This window comes from Pteropus medius, unplaced genomic scaffold (assembly GCF_902729225.1).
Source record: "Pteropus medius unplaced genomic scaffold, Ma_sr-lr_union100, whole genome shotgun sequence".
In the NCBI taxonomy this organism is placed as follows: Eukaryota; Metazoa; Chordata; class Mammalia; order Chiroptera; family Pteropodidae; genus Pteropus; species Pteropus medius.
This window is the reverse complement of record NW_024349800.1, coordinates 49,605,789-49,621,452: the sequence shown is the minus strand read 5'-3', so window position 1 is coordinate 49,621,452 and position 15,664 is coordinate 49,605,789. Positions and strand designations below refer to the sequence as shown.

General features: G+C 48.7%; 2 protein-coding genes across 8 annotated transcripts in view; one reads left to right on the top strand and one right to left on the bottom strand.

The window, feature by feature from the left end:
* Positions 1–4,129: 4,129 nt before the first annotated feature.
* On the bottom strand, positions 4,130–15,181 carry SLC5A6 (solute carrier family 5 member 6). Of its 5 annotated transcripts, none has more exons than XM_039887566.1 (18): positions 14,705–14,847; positions 14,247–14,314; positions 12,063–12,171; positions 10,699–11,239; positions 10,318–10,383; positions 9,919–9,970; positions 9,493–9,560; positions 8,993–9,147; positions 8,434–8,574; positions 8,128–8,257; positions 7,504–7,592; positions 7,035–7,147; positions 6,641–6,708; positions 6,178–6,264; positions 5,853–6,034; positions 5,534–5,637; positions 5,182–5,297; positions 4,130–4,851 (listed from the first exon to the last, which is right to left on the bottom strand). In XM_039887566.1, exons 4-18 carry the CDS (start codon positions 11,089–11,091, stop codon positions 4,699–4,701), a joined length of 1,917 nt encoding a protein of 638 aa, XP_039743500.1. In that variant the 5' UTR covers positions 11,092–11,239; positions 12,063–12,171; positions 14,247–14,314; positions 14,705–14,847; the 3' UTR covers positions 4,130–4,698. The 5 variants fall into 5 exon arrangements, with proteins under 5 accessions (XP_039743500.1, XP_039743504.1, XP_039743503.1 ...); XM_039887570.1 differs by lacking the exon at positions 14,705–14,847 and adding an exon at positions 15,042–15,181 and having other exon boundaries at positions 4,679–4,851; XM_039887569.1 differs by having other exon boundaries at positions 4,679–4,851; positions 14,833–14,972.
* Positions 14,791–15,664, top strand: part of ATRAID (all-trans retinoic acid induced differentiation factor) — a 4,917-nt gene continuing 4,043 nt past the window's right edge. For 2 of the 3 annotated variants that reach the window (XM_039887572.1, XM_039887573.1), the window contains exon 1: positions 14,791–15,183. In XM_039887572.1, the coding sequence (XP_039743506.1) occupies positions 14,821–15,183 (363 nt within the window). In that variant the 5' untranslated portion in view covers positions 14,791–14,820. The remainder of the gene's footprint in view (positions 15,184–15,664) is intronic. The other variant, XM_039887571.1, reaches the window with a different exon arrangement.

The window sequence follows — 15,664 nt, the reverse complement described above, 5'->3', positions numbered from 1 at the left end:
CTTAATCATAAGGTTAGAGAAGTCCTTCTAGAGCTAGTTTTTCTCATAAACGAATGTTAACCTTTATAAAACAACTTCTCTGCATCTGTTGAGATGATAGTGGATTTTTGCTTTAATCTATTAATGTTGAAGACTGTACTATTTTTCTATTTTTAAATGACCTCTCGTTTCTGAAATAAACTCAGCTGGTGATGATGATATACTATCTTTTTCATATATATTGCTGGATTCCGGTTCACTAGTATTTTTGATTTTGCATCTATGTTCACGTTAAGATTGATCTATATTTCTATTTCTGTCTTCCTATGCCATCTCCGGTGTTGGTATTAGATGGGTCCAACTAGACACACTTAAATTGTCAAACTTTTAATGCATTTGTGGTCTGGAAAATGCATTCAGAGAGTTTCTCTTCTATAGTCTGAACCATTTCCAAAATTTAACTATTTATTCCTTGAAGATGAACTCACTCACAGTCATGCGGGCGCGAGTTTCTTCACAATAAATTTTTTTTTTTTTTTTTTTTTACTACTGTTTCTATTTCTCTGATAGGACTGTTTAGATATTCTATCATTCCTTAATCTCTTTTTAGTAATATTTTTCTAGTAATTTGTCCATTTTATCTAAAGTTTCTAATTTATTGGTCTAGAGTTGTTCATAATTTCTATCATCTTATTATCTACAGTATTTGTATTTATGTATTTTTTTTTATTTCTGGAATTACTTGTGCCTTCTTTTTTCTTGATCATTTTACCAGTTGAATTTTACTCTTTTCAAAGTCCCAAATTTTGGCTTGTTGGGCAATGTGAAATCGGCCCAGGAATTCACATGAGAACTGATTTGTGATTTCCAGAGTTTTTTTTTCCCTGCTCTGCTTGGCTCTAAACCAATCTCCCTAGCAGTCCCTCTAAAAATCGCCGGTCACTTATTTTATAGAATGTCTCTCAATTTTATTTTGTCTGATGTTTTCTTATGATTAGGTGCAGGTTGTACATCTTTGATGGAGTATCACAGAAATGCTTATGCTCTTCCTATTGCGTCTTATCAGATGATGCATGACTGAATTGTCCTTCATTTTGATCACTTAATCAAGACGGTGTCTACCAGGCTTATTCACTACAAAGTTATTCTTTCTTTTTCCCTTGTAATTAGTATTTTGCAGAGGGAAATATCTGAGTCTATGTAAGTATACCATTCCTCATCTAAACTCTGATTACTTACTTTTATCAGTATAAACTCATATCTTCAATGGCTTAAAATCCATCACAATTATTTTAATGTTCAGATCGTCCCAGATTTGGCCAGTTGGAATCCCTTCAAATTAGCTTCTGTGTCCTTTTGATATAACGTAATCATTCCTTGAGGAGTTCTTTGCTTTCTGGTACAAGATGTCCCAGCCCTAGAATCAGCTATTTTTCCAAGAAGCCCTGTGGTTTTTTATTTTGTTGTCTTTAGTGGAGAATGATATTTAGAATTCAAGATCCAGGCACTAAGCATTTACTGCTATTGGGCTGCTACTGCACCCAAACCTTCGGTGGACAGAGCTTCTTCTATCCCTATTTATTTCTACATCTATATAGATCTCTTGAAAACCATAAACATATGCTGGTATCTCCTATTCCAATTAACCACCACAAGTTCATTCTTGATTTCTTCCTTTCCATTCATGTAACGCCCTTCTCCAATAGTGAGAAACATGGCTCACCTTACCCTTAATATATTTACTTGATTAATCTCTCTGTACATAGTCAAAGCCCCATCACTGTCTCTTGCATATATGCCATGCCCTCCTCATCCTACTCAGGCTCTGAAACTGCACTGGGCTGCAATGGGCTGGCCCCTGCGTGGACGTCTTCATCACCCTGCTTAGGCTGCCTCTACAGCAATGACCTCCTCACCCTACTTGAGCTCCCATCTGACCATAGGTCTTCCTTCCTCTTATACAGATGCCCTCTTCATTGCATCAAAGTTGGGCTACTCATGTGTGGATGCTTTCATTCTGTTTGTGGTCTGATTCTCCTTGTGGGACACACACGGACGGACAGACATGGACGGACACACACACACACACACACACACACACTGGCTCTGACAACCCATGCCAAGCCACTTCCATCTTGTAAATGCCCTCCTCAGGCTGCTCAGACTGAACCTCCATATCAAATTGCCCCTGTGCATGGACTCCAACCTCACTTCCCTCTAGCTGACAACTCATATCAAGTCTTTCTTGTGGGGATGCCTTTTTCATGCTCCAACCCCACACCAGGCTACCAGCTCACATGGACACTCTCCCTGTCTAGCTTGGGCTCCAACACCCCACAGCTGATTGCTCCTGCGTTCCCCTCACTGTGCTCAAGCTACATCCAAGCTGGGCTGCTACATCCTAAGCATGGCTTCCCTCATTTCACTTGAGCTCTGCCGTCCATATCAGGCAGCCTCAGCATGAATTCCTACCTTGCTCTGCTCCACATAATGGGTACTGAATTACCCAAGAAAAGAATGGGAGACGAAGAGCTCAGAAAACATTAACTCTACCCAGAGGTACATTTTCGCAAAATGTTTCAGTACCATAATGCAGTGTATGAGTGTATTGGATCGTGAAGTGAAATATGTTCTTACCTTGGGTCTAGCCAAGGATGTTGGGAAGCAACTGACCTAGAAAGGTTCTAGAATGATGGTATGGTAGCACCCCATTTGGTGCCTCACTGTCCTCTGGACTGCTGTCTCAGGAGAGACCTTGTCACCAGTGTGAACGCCCTATCTAAAAGGATATTGCTTCCATGACAACAGAGATACAAGTTTGGTGGGTTACTGGAAGTTACAGACCAAGTTCTAGCTCTAGCTCTGCCCCAACTACTCAATAGCCAAGTAATCCAGTTACTTTAAACATTAAAAACATAGATGATATGGGATATACTTCTTTCCCACGGCATAAAATCAGGCAGTACCTGAAAAGTGCTTAAAAACTGCAATAATTACAAGAATTGTTATTTAAGGAATGTATAAATCCTTTATGTGAAATATAATTTTAAATCCTTAAATAATCCTATGAAATCCACATTTAATAGACCAAAAAACCTGAAGCTTAAGGAGTTAAATAAATGAACCCAGTGTTTGAACTTTCTCATTAGACTCTACCCTCATAATCATTAAATGGTACTTTTAAAGTGCTGTATGAAAAGGTTTACTGAGTTAGAAATGAAAAAGCATCTTCGTTCTGCTAGAGTCTAAATTATTTATATGGAGAATTATATCTTTTTAGCATTTCCCCTTAAATATCATAATTCTTAAAAGTGTTGAGTCCTGTAGGTTTTTCCCTTCTATGAAAATATAGCTAAAATGCAAGACTTTAATACTAAATGGGGGAGACTCTGAAATGCCAACGGTGACAGCTGGTAGAGGGTCCTAGGGGGCAGTTATTTCCTTTTCTGTAAAATGGTGACCAGGTAAAGCCCTTGCATGTAGTAGGTGGATAAATATATTGAATGAACGAATGAGAGCCTGGTTAGGCCTAGAACACTGGCAGCTCAGTGAGGTGGAGCAGTTAGCCAGGAAGTGTCCCGCAGGTGGAGGGGCTGCCAAGAGGAGAGCAAATCTCAGAGCGGAATCAGCCTGGCATTTTCTGGGACTGTCCACAGATCTGCCTGGGACTAAATCTCTGCTGAGGAACCTGGAAAGCTTGTGCAGATTTACTTCTGGGCAGCTGAAAGGGCCAAGCAGGGGCAGAGACCAGGTGTGGGTGGGAATGAGCACAGTGTTCTTCATGAGACCATAAAAGTCTACCATGAATGTTCTATTTTTAAAGCCAAATGACAGCATTCTTTCTCTAGCCCCAAAAGTGAAAATCTCAGAGCAGCAGTGATTGTTTTGGCCAAGGACAAGGGAAGTGGGACAAGAAGAATGAGCACAGGGAAGGAGAAGCAGAAAGGGGAGTGTACATCTTCCACCCTGATGAGCACAATGCTGCCCCCTGCAGACATGCCAGGGGCATGACTTGAAACCTCACTGAGCTAGAGCTAGTTCCCTTTGCTTCTCCTCAGCAGACCAGTGCATGGGAAATTGAGGCTCTTATCCTCTCCAGGGATGGGGCTAGAGTGGACAAGAGCAGCTGCAAACAGTACAGGAGCCTAGATTCTAGGTCTGATAGCAGTTTTTATTCTCTAGGAACAAAGATACGTGGAGAAGAAACTCCAAAAGGAAACGAGCACAGATGACAAAATGACACTAGGGTGGTATGGCTCAGGAGTCAGATTGATGGCACACTTCACAGTGGACCTGGTCATGCCCTGGTTTCCTGGTTCAATATCTGCCCCATCCCCAAGTGCCCATAGAGGTAGGGGTGGGGACAGTGGGATAGAAAGCTTTCTGTACCCTACACAAAGGATATGAACATACCTGCCTGTTCTGAGAGGCCTCCCAGGGACACCAGAACTTCCCTCTCAAGAATGGAGGTAAACAGATAAGAATGAGAAGGGCCTGGATGTCATAGACATCCAAAAAGAAGTCACAGAGCCCTCTGTGGCTGACAGAATCTGTGCCTTGACTCGACAACTTCTACTGTACCATGAACTCCAAAGAACAAATTCCTTTGGCGCAGGCCAGGTCGTTAGTCATCCAGTCCCTGAATGTCCCTGCAGAATACATCAAGAAACTCATCCCTGTACTGCAGGGTGGCCTCTAGGGCTGGTTCCTGAGTCCAGATCACAGTGAGGTCTCCTGGAGTATGAAGGTGGGGCTGCTCCCCTGGTGGGCTAGGCCCTCTTCCGCCACTGCCATGGCCTCCTTGTCCCTGCTGCCCTTCAGCATCCCATTACTCATCTTCTCTGGAAACACTGCAGTGTCCATGGACAGGTCCTGGGGACACAGAGCAAAGGGAGAGGTGTGAGGTGAACAGGAAACAAAGGGGTGGGGAAGGAACTTAAGCAGAAAAGGTGAAAGACTTTGCTTTGAGCCTGGCTAGAAGGGAGACCAGAGCAAGGGGGAGAGGAGAGGGGAGGCCAGCACGCTGTGTGCCTCCCTGGGCTAAGAGCCTCTGCCTATGAAGCCAGTGCTTCCTTGTGGGAAGGAGCCTGGGCAGCTGCTAGAGAAAGGGATGCTGGGTGGGGGATGAAAGGAAGTCTGGAAGGTTCGGCGGTAGTCTGGAGAGGTTAAGGAAGGGGTCAATCTGGAAAACATAGGTGTTACCTGGCTGTAGCTTTTGCAGTGAAGTCGCTTCTGACAGGACAGGGGCAGGAGGGCCAGGAGTCTTGGCAAAACTGGGTAAATGGTCCGAGGGTTCAGGGTCCGGCCCCGCATCCCCCCTGAAGGTCAAAGTGCCTCTGGTTACCGTGTAACCAGTACATAACCAGCAAGCCCTCTGTTCTCGGGGTTTCCAGTCCCCAACCCTCTCCCACCTCCTGGAGCTCAGCCAAGAAACCGACTGTTACAGACATGCAGGAGTTCAGAGTGCAGGGCCACTTCTCCCCGCAAAGTCCAGATTCCCTGAGCACCCTCCCTCAGCCCATCGTTTCTGTGTCCCCATCCCATATCTCCTTACCAGTGAACAGACTGACAATCAGGCCCATCACAATGACTGTGGTGGAGTTGTGAGCGCTGTACCATAAGTACGACAGGGAATAGAGACGCTGCAGCCCTGCGGGCCTGGGGAGAGTAGAGGGTGAGGACAATCAGAAATTTACTAATAGAGTATTCCTTGGCCACCTGGCTCTACCCACCTGCATGGTCCTAGGGTCTTGGAATCCAACATCCAACATTTCCCTCAGGCCTCTGGTGCCCATTCCTTAGCAAGGCCCCTGGGAAACCCCTCAAAAATGAGCTACTCTCCCCGAGGAGAAAGGGAATGAGGCCCAACTCACCTGGAGCGGGTGGTTGAGGGCATTAGTGTGTTCATGGTGGCAGTAGTCAGATTGCCGGGCAGGGAAAAGCTGGACCCGTTAAAGGGTGAAGGTGCCGTGCTGGAGCCCATGTTGGTCATCATGTTCCCAATGCCGATCCAGAAGGCCATGATGAGTCCAGCCAACAGGCCCACGATGGCGCCCTGGCCAGAGACACGGCACACGCTCCTATCACAATGCCAGCCCTACCAAACCTTCACACCAGTTCCCAGCACTCATGGTGAGAGCCCTGCCAAGCCATGCCCCAGGTTCTGCACATGACTGTGGAGTCAGACGAGTCACTCACAGGAGGGTTGGCACAAGGAAAAAATATCCCAAGGCAGAAGAGTCCAAGCAGTGGTCCCCCAACCATGCCAAAGATGCTGATTGCTGCCTGCAGAGAACAGGGTTGGAAAAAGAACACACAGGTTCAGAGACCCCCAGCCTCATCTGCATTGCCTCAAAGCCCTCTTGTCAGATGTTTGCCTGCCTCTTCTGTCCAGAACCATCAGAATGCAAGAATCCAGAGGGCAGGAATGGGTATGGGAACATGTTTTGGGTTCTCTGAGGCTGATCCTTAGATCTCTCTGAGCCAACCATGTCCCAGGAAATGACCCTGGGACTTTTGGCTACTTGAGTCTGTTCACAGCTAAAGGTAGTCCATTAAAGAGCAATTTCTGACACCTGCTCCTATGTAGCTGTCTTCTCCAATTTCTGGTTTCAATATGTTTCTCCCCTAAAAATGGGTTTCTTCCCTCCATAGTCATTACCTGCAGCACGGGTCCCATCTGGGAGGAAATATAGGCCATTCCCAGACAAAGCAGCCCATAGCCAAAGGCTGGAGGAAAAGAAGGGAGGAAAGAGATGTGAGGTAACACACCAAAGAGGAGCAAAGCTCCTTCCTCAGCCAAACCACTACCTACGTCCCTAGACACAGGGCATGTTACTTCATGCCCCAGCTCCAGGTCCCTCCCACCCTGTCCTTATTCCTAGATGACTCAAAGACACCCCCCTCCCCAGGAAGTACACTGAGCTGTAAACAAGGTTGTGTGCTTCATTCAGCAAGTGCTGAGCCAAGGCTAAAGCTGGTGCTTTAAAGTGGACTGACAATGCTCAGGCTGTGTCTTAGAATGTGACTGAAGAGAAGAGGAAGCATAACCCCACCAAGGAGTCTGGAAATCATGATGGCCCGGCCTTCAGAGAACTGAGGGAACCAAGGTCGAATCAGGTCTTCCATCGTGACAGTTGCCAATGAATTGAAAGCAGAGGATACGGTGCTAAAAGGAGGAAGAGAAAGACACGCTGTCCCAAGAGAAGCCAAACAAGGGACTATTGAGTGAATAACGCCCTAAGGTAGGTGACGTGTGCAGCCAAGAAAGAGGCCTGGGAGGCAAGGACACTTGTCCTTTCCTGAGTGGGATATAGTTTTGTTCAGTAGACCAACTCCTAGTATTGTAAAAGAATCCTTCATCAAAAAAGGGGGCATCTGTCCCACATGGATAAGCTTTCCTTTGTCATCCACAGACGGATGGGCACGATGAGAAACTCAGAGGAATCCGCTCCTCTACCCATCACCCTGTACCAAATAGGGGTGAGCTACGCCAAGCCTGAGGGAAAGGATTGAAGAGGGTACCTGAGGGAGCCACTGAAGAGGCAGGCAACAAAGAGCCCAGGCAGGCCCGGCAGGCCTTTCAGAAGATCCATCACAAAATATAGGACGAACTGCAGGCAGAGCAGAAGTACACAGTTCTCCTGAGAGGGGAGCCCTTCCCCAGAGTGAGTCACGCAGGCAGCCTCGCTCCGCATGCCCCAGCCAGTCTGGTGCATCAGGAAGAGGGGCCAGGCACAGAGGGTGACCCCACAGTAAGTGGAGAGAAAATGGGCTCTGGAAAGAGGATGCAGTTCATACCCTAGCTCTGAGCTGAGCATGCTGGCCACCTTGAACCTCTTTTTTCTGTAAAATGAGGTTGTTGGGAGGGTTAGATGAGACCCCAGGTGGGTAACAGCCTTCGGCAGGGTATGTGGTGCATAGCGGTGAGTCAATGAAGGTAAGTCCCCACCCAGCTGGGTAAGCATTGTGATCAGGTGATGCTGGGAGCTGGAATCCTCACATCTAGATCGCTAGAATCTCAGAGTGGAAAAGAACTTAAATCCACTTCCTGCCCAGGGTAGGAGTCCTTTCTGCAGCCACCCAAACGCTCCTCTTGAGGGATGGGCCCCTCCTGGGCAGTGGAGAGGGCCAGGGAGGCCTTCTCACCTGGTCAGGGGCTGCCTGACTCTGCTGGATGCTCATGGGATACTCTTTGTAGTAGGCGAACATGACCAAGCCAATGAGGCAGCCTATGCAGAGGACCACCTGCTGGCAAGGGAAGACCGCATAGCAGGAGCTGCAAAAGAGGCCAGGGTCAAGGGGAGAGGGGGATTAACAGATACCTCAATCATGTTCCTGAGCCCCAGAAAGGAGACTCACGGCCCGCCCCCACCCCACTGCTTCCATGGAACCAGGGGGCCCACTCTCTTCCCCCAGCCTTTGCCCCACCGGTCTTCCTGATCCTGTACTCACAGTATAGCAGCCTTCTCCGTGCGGGAGCTGAGGTAGCGCTGCACCTGAGCCTGGTTCACCCCATACAAAGAGAGCATCATGAAGACGCCTCCGAAGGCCAAGGTCCAGAAAGTGTGCCGCACAAAAGGGTCTGGATCTAGCCTATAACAAATGCCCCTGGTCACTGCACCATAGCCCCAGAGAGAGACTCAGCCTTCCTTGCCCTCCTACAACAGGGGTCTAAGAAGGGCAGCGACATCACTTCAAGAGCCAAGGAGCTCCTGAAGGCAAGAAGTGGGTGGACTCAAGGCACAGCACAGCAAGTTGGAGGGAGAGCGCCACTCCTCCAACCCACAGCCTCATCTCAGGTACTAAACATGCCCTGGCCCTCCTTAACCACCAGCTAGACCCCTGTGATCAGCCTCTGTCATTGCAGTGCCGGCTTCCCACCTGTCTCAGTGCTGCACCTAAGGCTTCCATAGCTTGCCCTCTGCTTACTATATAGCCCTGAGCTCAGGCTCTAGCATGGGCTCAGCAGCCAGGCACTAGAGACCCCAGCCAGGGGAAGGGGTGTACTCACTCGATTCCAGAGATGTAGTCATACTGGGAAGCCAAATCCCACACGTGCCCCAAACCGCCCACCTTGGCTGACCCCACAATGATAACGGCCAGCTGCCCTAGGAACATGACCAGTGTCTGGAGCACATCTGTCCAGATGACTGCCTTCAGCCCACCCTGTAAGGAAAAAAAAGCATGCCTGATACAGGTGTCTTCAAAACCATCCACCAAAATCATTCACCAGTGAGGACACCATACTATCAGCAAGAGCACTAAATCGCTGTCTGAGGCATAGAGACCCTGTTGTCATTGCCACCCCATCCCCTACCTTCATATGCCATCCCCTCTCCTACATCCCATCCCCCACTATAATCCCATCCCACCTCCTACATCCCATTTCATTCCACCCTAGAATTTCATCCTACCTTCTCACCTATATCTTATCTCAACCCTTCTTTTCTTTTTCTTCCTATTTCCCCTCCTAAGACTTCTCCTCCCTCCCCTAAGACTTATTGCACTTACCAAAGCAGTATAGATGGTACAGACAAGGCCTAGGGTCAGCACTGACAGCCACAGATCAAAGCCAGTCACTGTAAAGAGATAAAAGTCACATTTCTGTCTCTGGAAAAGGGTTTCCCATTGGAGACGCCAGAGAAACCCTGGTAAGACGTAAAGCATTTGATTGTAGGGATGAAATAAATCATTTACCACAATAGAAAAAAAATATTTGCAGAGCTCCACCAAAAGGTGGTGATTAACCAATTCAGATGGGGCACAGCAATTTCAAGTGAAATGAAGCAAGCCTGCTTCCATCTCTGGTGGAGATCAGCCAAGGGCCCATGCAATAAAATAATTCTCAGGCCAAAGTCAGATTTTCTTCTGCACACTCTCTTCTATCTGCCCCTCCCAGCCTACCGGGGTTGGGAGCTCAGGGCTGTGACCCCTCACCTGCATTGAGGGCCAGTGATGGTACATAGAGCACAACCCCCATGTAAATCACCTGTTGGGTACAGAAAAGAGAAAGTAAGGGGAAGAGATGAGAGTGGGCAGAGAGAGGAGGAAAAATGGACCTCAGCTCCAACGTCTCAACGGCCTCCCTTCCTTTCACCTAGGGTCACCTCCCTCTCCCTTCTTCCAAAATTTGGCTTGTTGCCACCATAGTGTCTGTGCTGGAACTGGAAGGCAGGGGAAGCAGGATGCCTCTGGGGGCTCCAGTGACACCAACCTCTAGCAGGAATTTCAATCCTGCCAATTTGAGAGAATGGAAGGCTCCAGCTGCCTCAGCATGTCTGAGCTCAGGTCCCCCGACCATTCCTCAGGCTCAATTTTTAGCCTTACTCCACTTACCATCTGAAAGATGAAGGTCACAGTCCCAAAGACTCGCACGGTTTTATTGAATCGAAGCTCCAGGTACTAGGTAGGAGTATAAATTTTTTTTAAAAGATATTTCTCCCCACTCCACGACGCATAATTCCACACACAACTTCCTTCTAGAGGTCTAGGATACAGGGACTATCCAATTCATAACCACTCTGGGCCCAACTCAGCACAGTACCCTCCTTCTCTCCCCATGTGACCTCACCTAGAAAGAACCTATAAACACACAATGTGGTCCCTGTCACTCTCATTAGGCAGAGGCAACCCAGGAATCCCTTGTATGTGCCTTGCTCCTCCTCTCCATCCCTGACCCTGGGGGTCCTATGTGCTCCTCTCTTTCTCCCTGCTCACCTCATATGCACTGGTGAGATGCAGGCGGTAGAAGATAGGGATGAAGATGTGTGCAGGGATCAGCAGCCCCAGGAAATATGAGCAGCCCAGGAACCAATACTGGGTCCCAAATCGGTAGATCTCAGCTGGCACACCCAGGATGGCCACGGCTGACTGGAAGGTGGCCAGCAGGGACAGTGCCACAGGAAAGCAGCCCATTTTGCGGTCTGCCATCAGCAGCTGGCCAATGGTATGCCGGCCCCAGCCACGACAGGCATGGTAGAGCCCAATGGCAAGGGAGAGAACCAGAAGCAGGATGAAGACCACATAGTCCACAAGGGAGAAGGCAGATGTGACCATGCTTGTGTCTGAGGTTGGGGAGAGGGGAGCAGAGGTGGTCACCCCCACACTCATGTCTTCACTGTCTATGACCTGTAGCTGCTTGCTGCTCCTGGGCTCTGGGCTGCCACTTGGATAGGCAGTGACAAACAAGTGGCTACAATCTGGTTTTCAGCCAAGGTCTCACAGTCCTCCTTCACCAAGTGACATTGTCCAGGGTGACCTGCAAAGGAATGAGCTTCTAGTGAGGCCTATCGTGCCTTCATGGCTACTCACCCTTACTTAAGCCTGTGCATCCCACGCCCACCAAACTTGGACCGGCCAGCTCAGTGGCAGCCCTCGAAGGTCTGGAGGTCCTAGTATGGATTTGACAGGGGAAAATAAGGAGGAAGGAAGCAGTTGAGTGAGACAGCCAGGAGACAACTACTTGGCTAAGACCTTTCTGAACGTGAATAGCTGTGAAATATGAGTCTTCTTGGGTCTCTACCTCATAACAAAAGAAAAATCAACTCTACTTCACGTTTCTTCTCAGATGATTTCCCTGCCCTCACTTTCAGGCACAGACCCAGTTACTACAATATACTAAGCCAGCAGAGCCCAACCTGGCGCCACAGCCCAGCAGGGAGGAGGAAATGGAGAATAATAACAGAATGGCTTCCTCTACTCCCCCGGCCTCAGACTCTACTTCCCATGACCCCCCATTTCACCCTAATAGCACCCCTTTTCAGCACTGATTCCCAAAAAGAACCCCTCCACGGCAGCCCCAAACTCCATTCCAGGTACCCCTAGGCCAACCACTCCATTCTCTGCAATGCTACCAGATAAGCCTTGCCACCCACCTCTCAGCTGTTCTACCTGTAACACCACAGTCAGCAGCAGAGATCTGCGAAGAGCGGTGGGCATGCAAAAACGAGGGCGACCTGCTGGAGCCAGGGGTTCATATTATGATTGCAGGAGCACTTCGGGGAGAAGCAAAGCAGCCAGGAAGTTGGGGCAAAGGGAACAGCCAGGGATGGTGATCCTATCCTGCTGGGGCAGATACCTACCTAGAAAAGCAGTCCTTGTTGAGGCAGAGCTGTCTGGAGAAGTTGTGTGTCTGGAGCTGGGCAGAGACTGAAGGTCTGGTTCTGTGAGTGACTGAGGTGAGATCAGGAACTGGGGGTGGAGTGAAAGCAGTTATTTGTTCTGGCCCCTTCGGGGAACCAATAGCTGTGATCCAGATGGTCCTATCACCCCATGGCCCCCAAACTCCAGCTCAGCTCCAGAGGCTCCAGAATAGGAAGCTGAGAGCTCACATTCAACAACATTCCTAGATGGATTAGGCTTTCACTCTAAGTCACACTTGGCACTGTGTGCTAGAGGGAATTGGAAAGGAGGGGCCGAGAGAAGATAGGAAAGTTGCTTTTCTGACTCCTGCACAGAAATACTAATCCTCAAATATACCATTGTCCTTAGAACAAGGAAGGATAGGATTACAAAGACACTGAGGCTTAGATGACTCAAGTGATCTTTTCTAAACTACAAAGCTGATTCTTGTCAGAGGCTAGATTAGAACCCAGGTCTATTCATTCCATAACCATACACTTTCCATTTATACCACACTGTCTTTAGAGACTATCCTCTGGGGTACTTATTGGTATGGGGAAAAAAAATACCAGAGGATGCCCTGTATTTAAATAGCCTAAGGTGATGACATAACATTTTTTGAACTTCTGCTACGTAACTCAACAGTATTCTATGTACTTTATGGACATTAATAATAATTATAATAAATAATAAAAATAATAAAGTAAGCGAAAAAGTAGCCATAGCTATCACTCTCAAAACACTGTGTCTCAGGTTATGTACTTTACATGAACACTCTCTAGGAAACTAAGATTTAGAGAAGTTAAATAACTTGCTTAATGTTACAAGGCATGATACAAAACATGAGAGAAAGAAATAGTACTATCTGCAGGTATTACAGGTTATTCACGAAGGGCCCCAACCTTGACACTCCCAGAACCAGGGAAGCAGAAGCAGAATGTTAATTGTAGCAATCATTCATGGAACAAAGTTTAGATTTCTACTGATCTAGACAGATAATTAATTACAGGCTATGTCTTCTATATTTGCCAACTAGGAGAAAGATAAGCCTGGCTGTCTTCCGCCTGTCTTACACTGTGTTTTCGGGCAGATGTTGCCGGGCTGGAATGATAATGGCCTCACATAGATGAAACCTGAACTCTGAATCTCCTGGGGCCAATGAAGAAAGGAAATCAGAGCTGGCAACTCTTGGCTCACATGTTCTACAAAGTCGCAAACGTTGAGTCCCCAGAAAAATGTTCCCAGCAGTCCTCTGATTTAATCTAAAGATGCCCTGGGCCTTTGTACATTGCAACATCTCAAGTTTTATCATTTTTACTATGATAGAGATGATGGAAACTACTGGAATGTAGGAGGAGAGAAGGTGTCTGCTGTGTGCAAATAAGAATGTGTAGTGGTAAAGGATTAGCGATATAAATAGGCAAGTACTTATAAAGAGAGGTCCCAGTATAGACTGGAACACAGACATAGAGAACTGGAGACTCTCTACTGCTGGGGTAAACTGGCAGGGCTTTCTGATAGAATTCTATTTGCATGAGGTGTGGAGAGCCCTCCTAGATAGCTGAAGAGAGAGCCATCTAAACAGGACAAGAAAAAACCTGACCCAGTAACAAAGCCTTCATCAGACATGATTCTCAAAACAGGATGGTGGCTTTCTAAAACTCTACACTGCCCTCAACCCTATGGACTTGTATCTCTCTGAGAGACTGAGAGCCAAAAGTAAGAGCTGAGTTGTTCCACACAGGACACAAGTGGCCGGCTGTGGAACCCCTTTTAAAATGTCTAAAACAAGGAATAGAATCTTTCTGCACCACCCTACCCCAATCCTCATTTCAGTCACAAACTGCACTGGATTCCTTTAACTCCTACGAAAGGCAAAGGGGCCACAGCAGGACCAACTGTCTCCAAAAGATTCTGTCCTTGTGCTTAGAATTCTTCAAGGTCTGCAGGGCTTTGGGAGCCCACGCTAAAATGCTCATTTTAATTTTAAACTTAATGCTAACTTTTTATTTTAGTGCACATTTTAATTTCTAAGTCTTTAATACTTAGTCCCTCCAGACGCGGTCTCCCCATCCGGGTCCCCGTACCGCACCTTTGGGTCAGGGTCACGGGCCACCCTGGGACAGCGCTCACCTTCCCCTTACCTCCGTGGCTCAGCCAAAGCTAAGAAGATCCCCGTCGTTCTTCCCGAGATCAGTATCACTCCCTTTTTCTGGGAAGGCAAAGGAAATGAATGAGTTAGGGAAGCATCTACCCCTCGCCTACCTCCTCGCCAGACTCCGGACGCCGCGTGGTCTCAGGACAGCGGTGAAGGTGACAGGGTGCTCAGGGCGTCCCCAGGCTCGTCTCCTCCCGCTGGGGTTTGCCCTATGCCCTCCACTCCTACATCATCCTTACTCTATTTCCTGGTTTCCCACCTTCCTTCCACACGCGAACAGTACTGCCACCTCGCCACCCGCATCTAAAATTTTCCCGGGCCCCCAAGCCGGCGACCGGCTCGCCCCGCCCCTCTTCCCCTCTTCCCTCTTTCCAGCTCTGAAGCGTTCTTGGGATCTTCTTTGTACTGGCCCACACCCGTCCGGCCCGCCCCCGTCCGGCCCACCTGCCGGGTCTCCACGTGTGGGTCTGGCTTCGACTGAAGAACCCGGCCCGCAACACGTGGGCCGGGTGACAGCGGGACCTGTCCCCTGCCCGCCCCGCCATGTTTACTGAGAGCAGATGGAGTGGCACCGAGACACTGCGGAGACGCGACCTCGGCGTCTGGGCGCGAGGGCCGAAGGGGTGAAAGAGCGGCGTCAGGGAGGCCTTCAAAGGGGGAAAAGTAGAGGGAGTGGAAGAGGAGCGCTGACCTCCGCGAGCTGCCCCTACCCCCAGCCCGCCCCAGGCCAACTGGCCCTCAGCGCTACTCCACTCCCCGGGAGTGGGGCGGAGCCACATACTCAAGTCTCGCGAGCTGCTGAGAAGGACGAAGGAAGGGAGAAAATGTTCCCTTGCGGGCCTGGCAGTCCTTCGATCCCGGTACCCTGGGCTGCGGCCCTGCTCCTCGCTCTGGGCGTGGAAAGGGCTCTGGCGATACCCGAGGTATAGAAGCAAGTTAGAGGTTGGAATGAAGCAGAGCTGCTGGCCAGCCGTGTGTCGCGCTCGCTCGCCCTCGGCTCTCTTCTGCGGGCCGGCAGCTCTGATTGCGTCCCTGAGGCCTCCCCAGGGGTAGCGCAGGCGGCTCCCGCTCCTGATTACTCAGGCTGCACAGTTTTCCCAGCGCCCTCGCATTGCCTACGTCCAAAAGCCTTTGAACTTTGACCTTCTCTCTCCTTTATCTTTGGATAATATTAAATTGTTCTTTGTACAGACGAGTCCTCTGGCTCTTCTGCTGGCTCTCCACGCACAAATGTCGCATATCGTGCGGTGATAGGACTGTACTTTCTGTAATGCTTGATGAGTTCTTTGTGTACCTGCAGTCCTTTTTACACCCAGTCACACCGGGGCTAAGTTGAGAAGTCACTGGAGAGGATATAATAAATATGTTCAAACAGTGATCCTCAAAGATGAGCGCCTTCTCTGG

Bases quoted from the DNA above. Each gene is read 5' to 3' on its own strand.
- SLC5A6 (XM_039887570.1), bottom strand. From the start codon at position 11,091: ATGAGTGTGGGGGTGACCACCTCTGCTCCCCTCTCCCCAACCTCAGAC. The intron at 8,575-8,992 runs GTGAGTACACCC...CATTTGTTATAG, and splicing joins GACTACATCTCTGGAATCGA to GCTAGATCCAGACCCTTTTG. The intron at 8,258-8,433 runs GTGAGTACAGGA...CCTCTTTTGCAG, and splicing joins ACGGAGAAGGCTGCTATACT to CTCCTGCTATGCGGTCTTCC.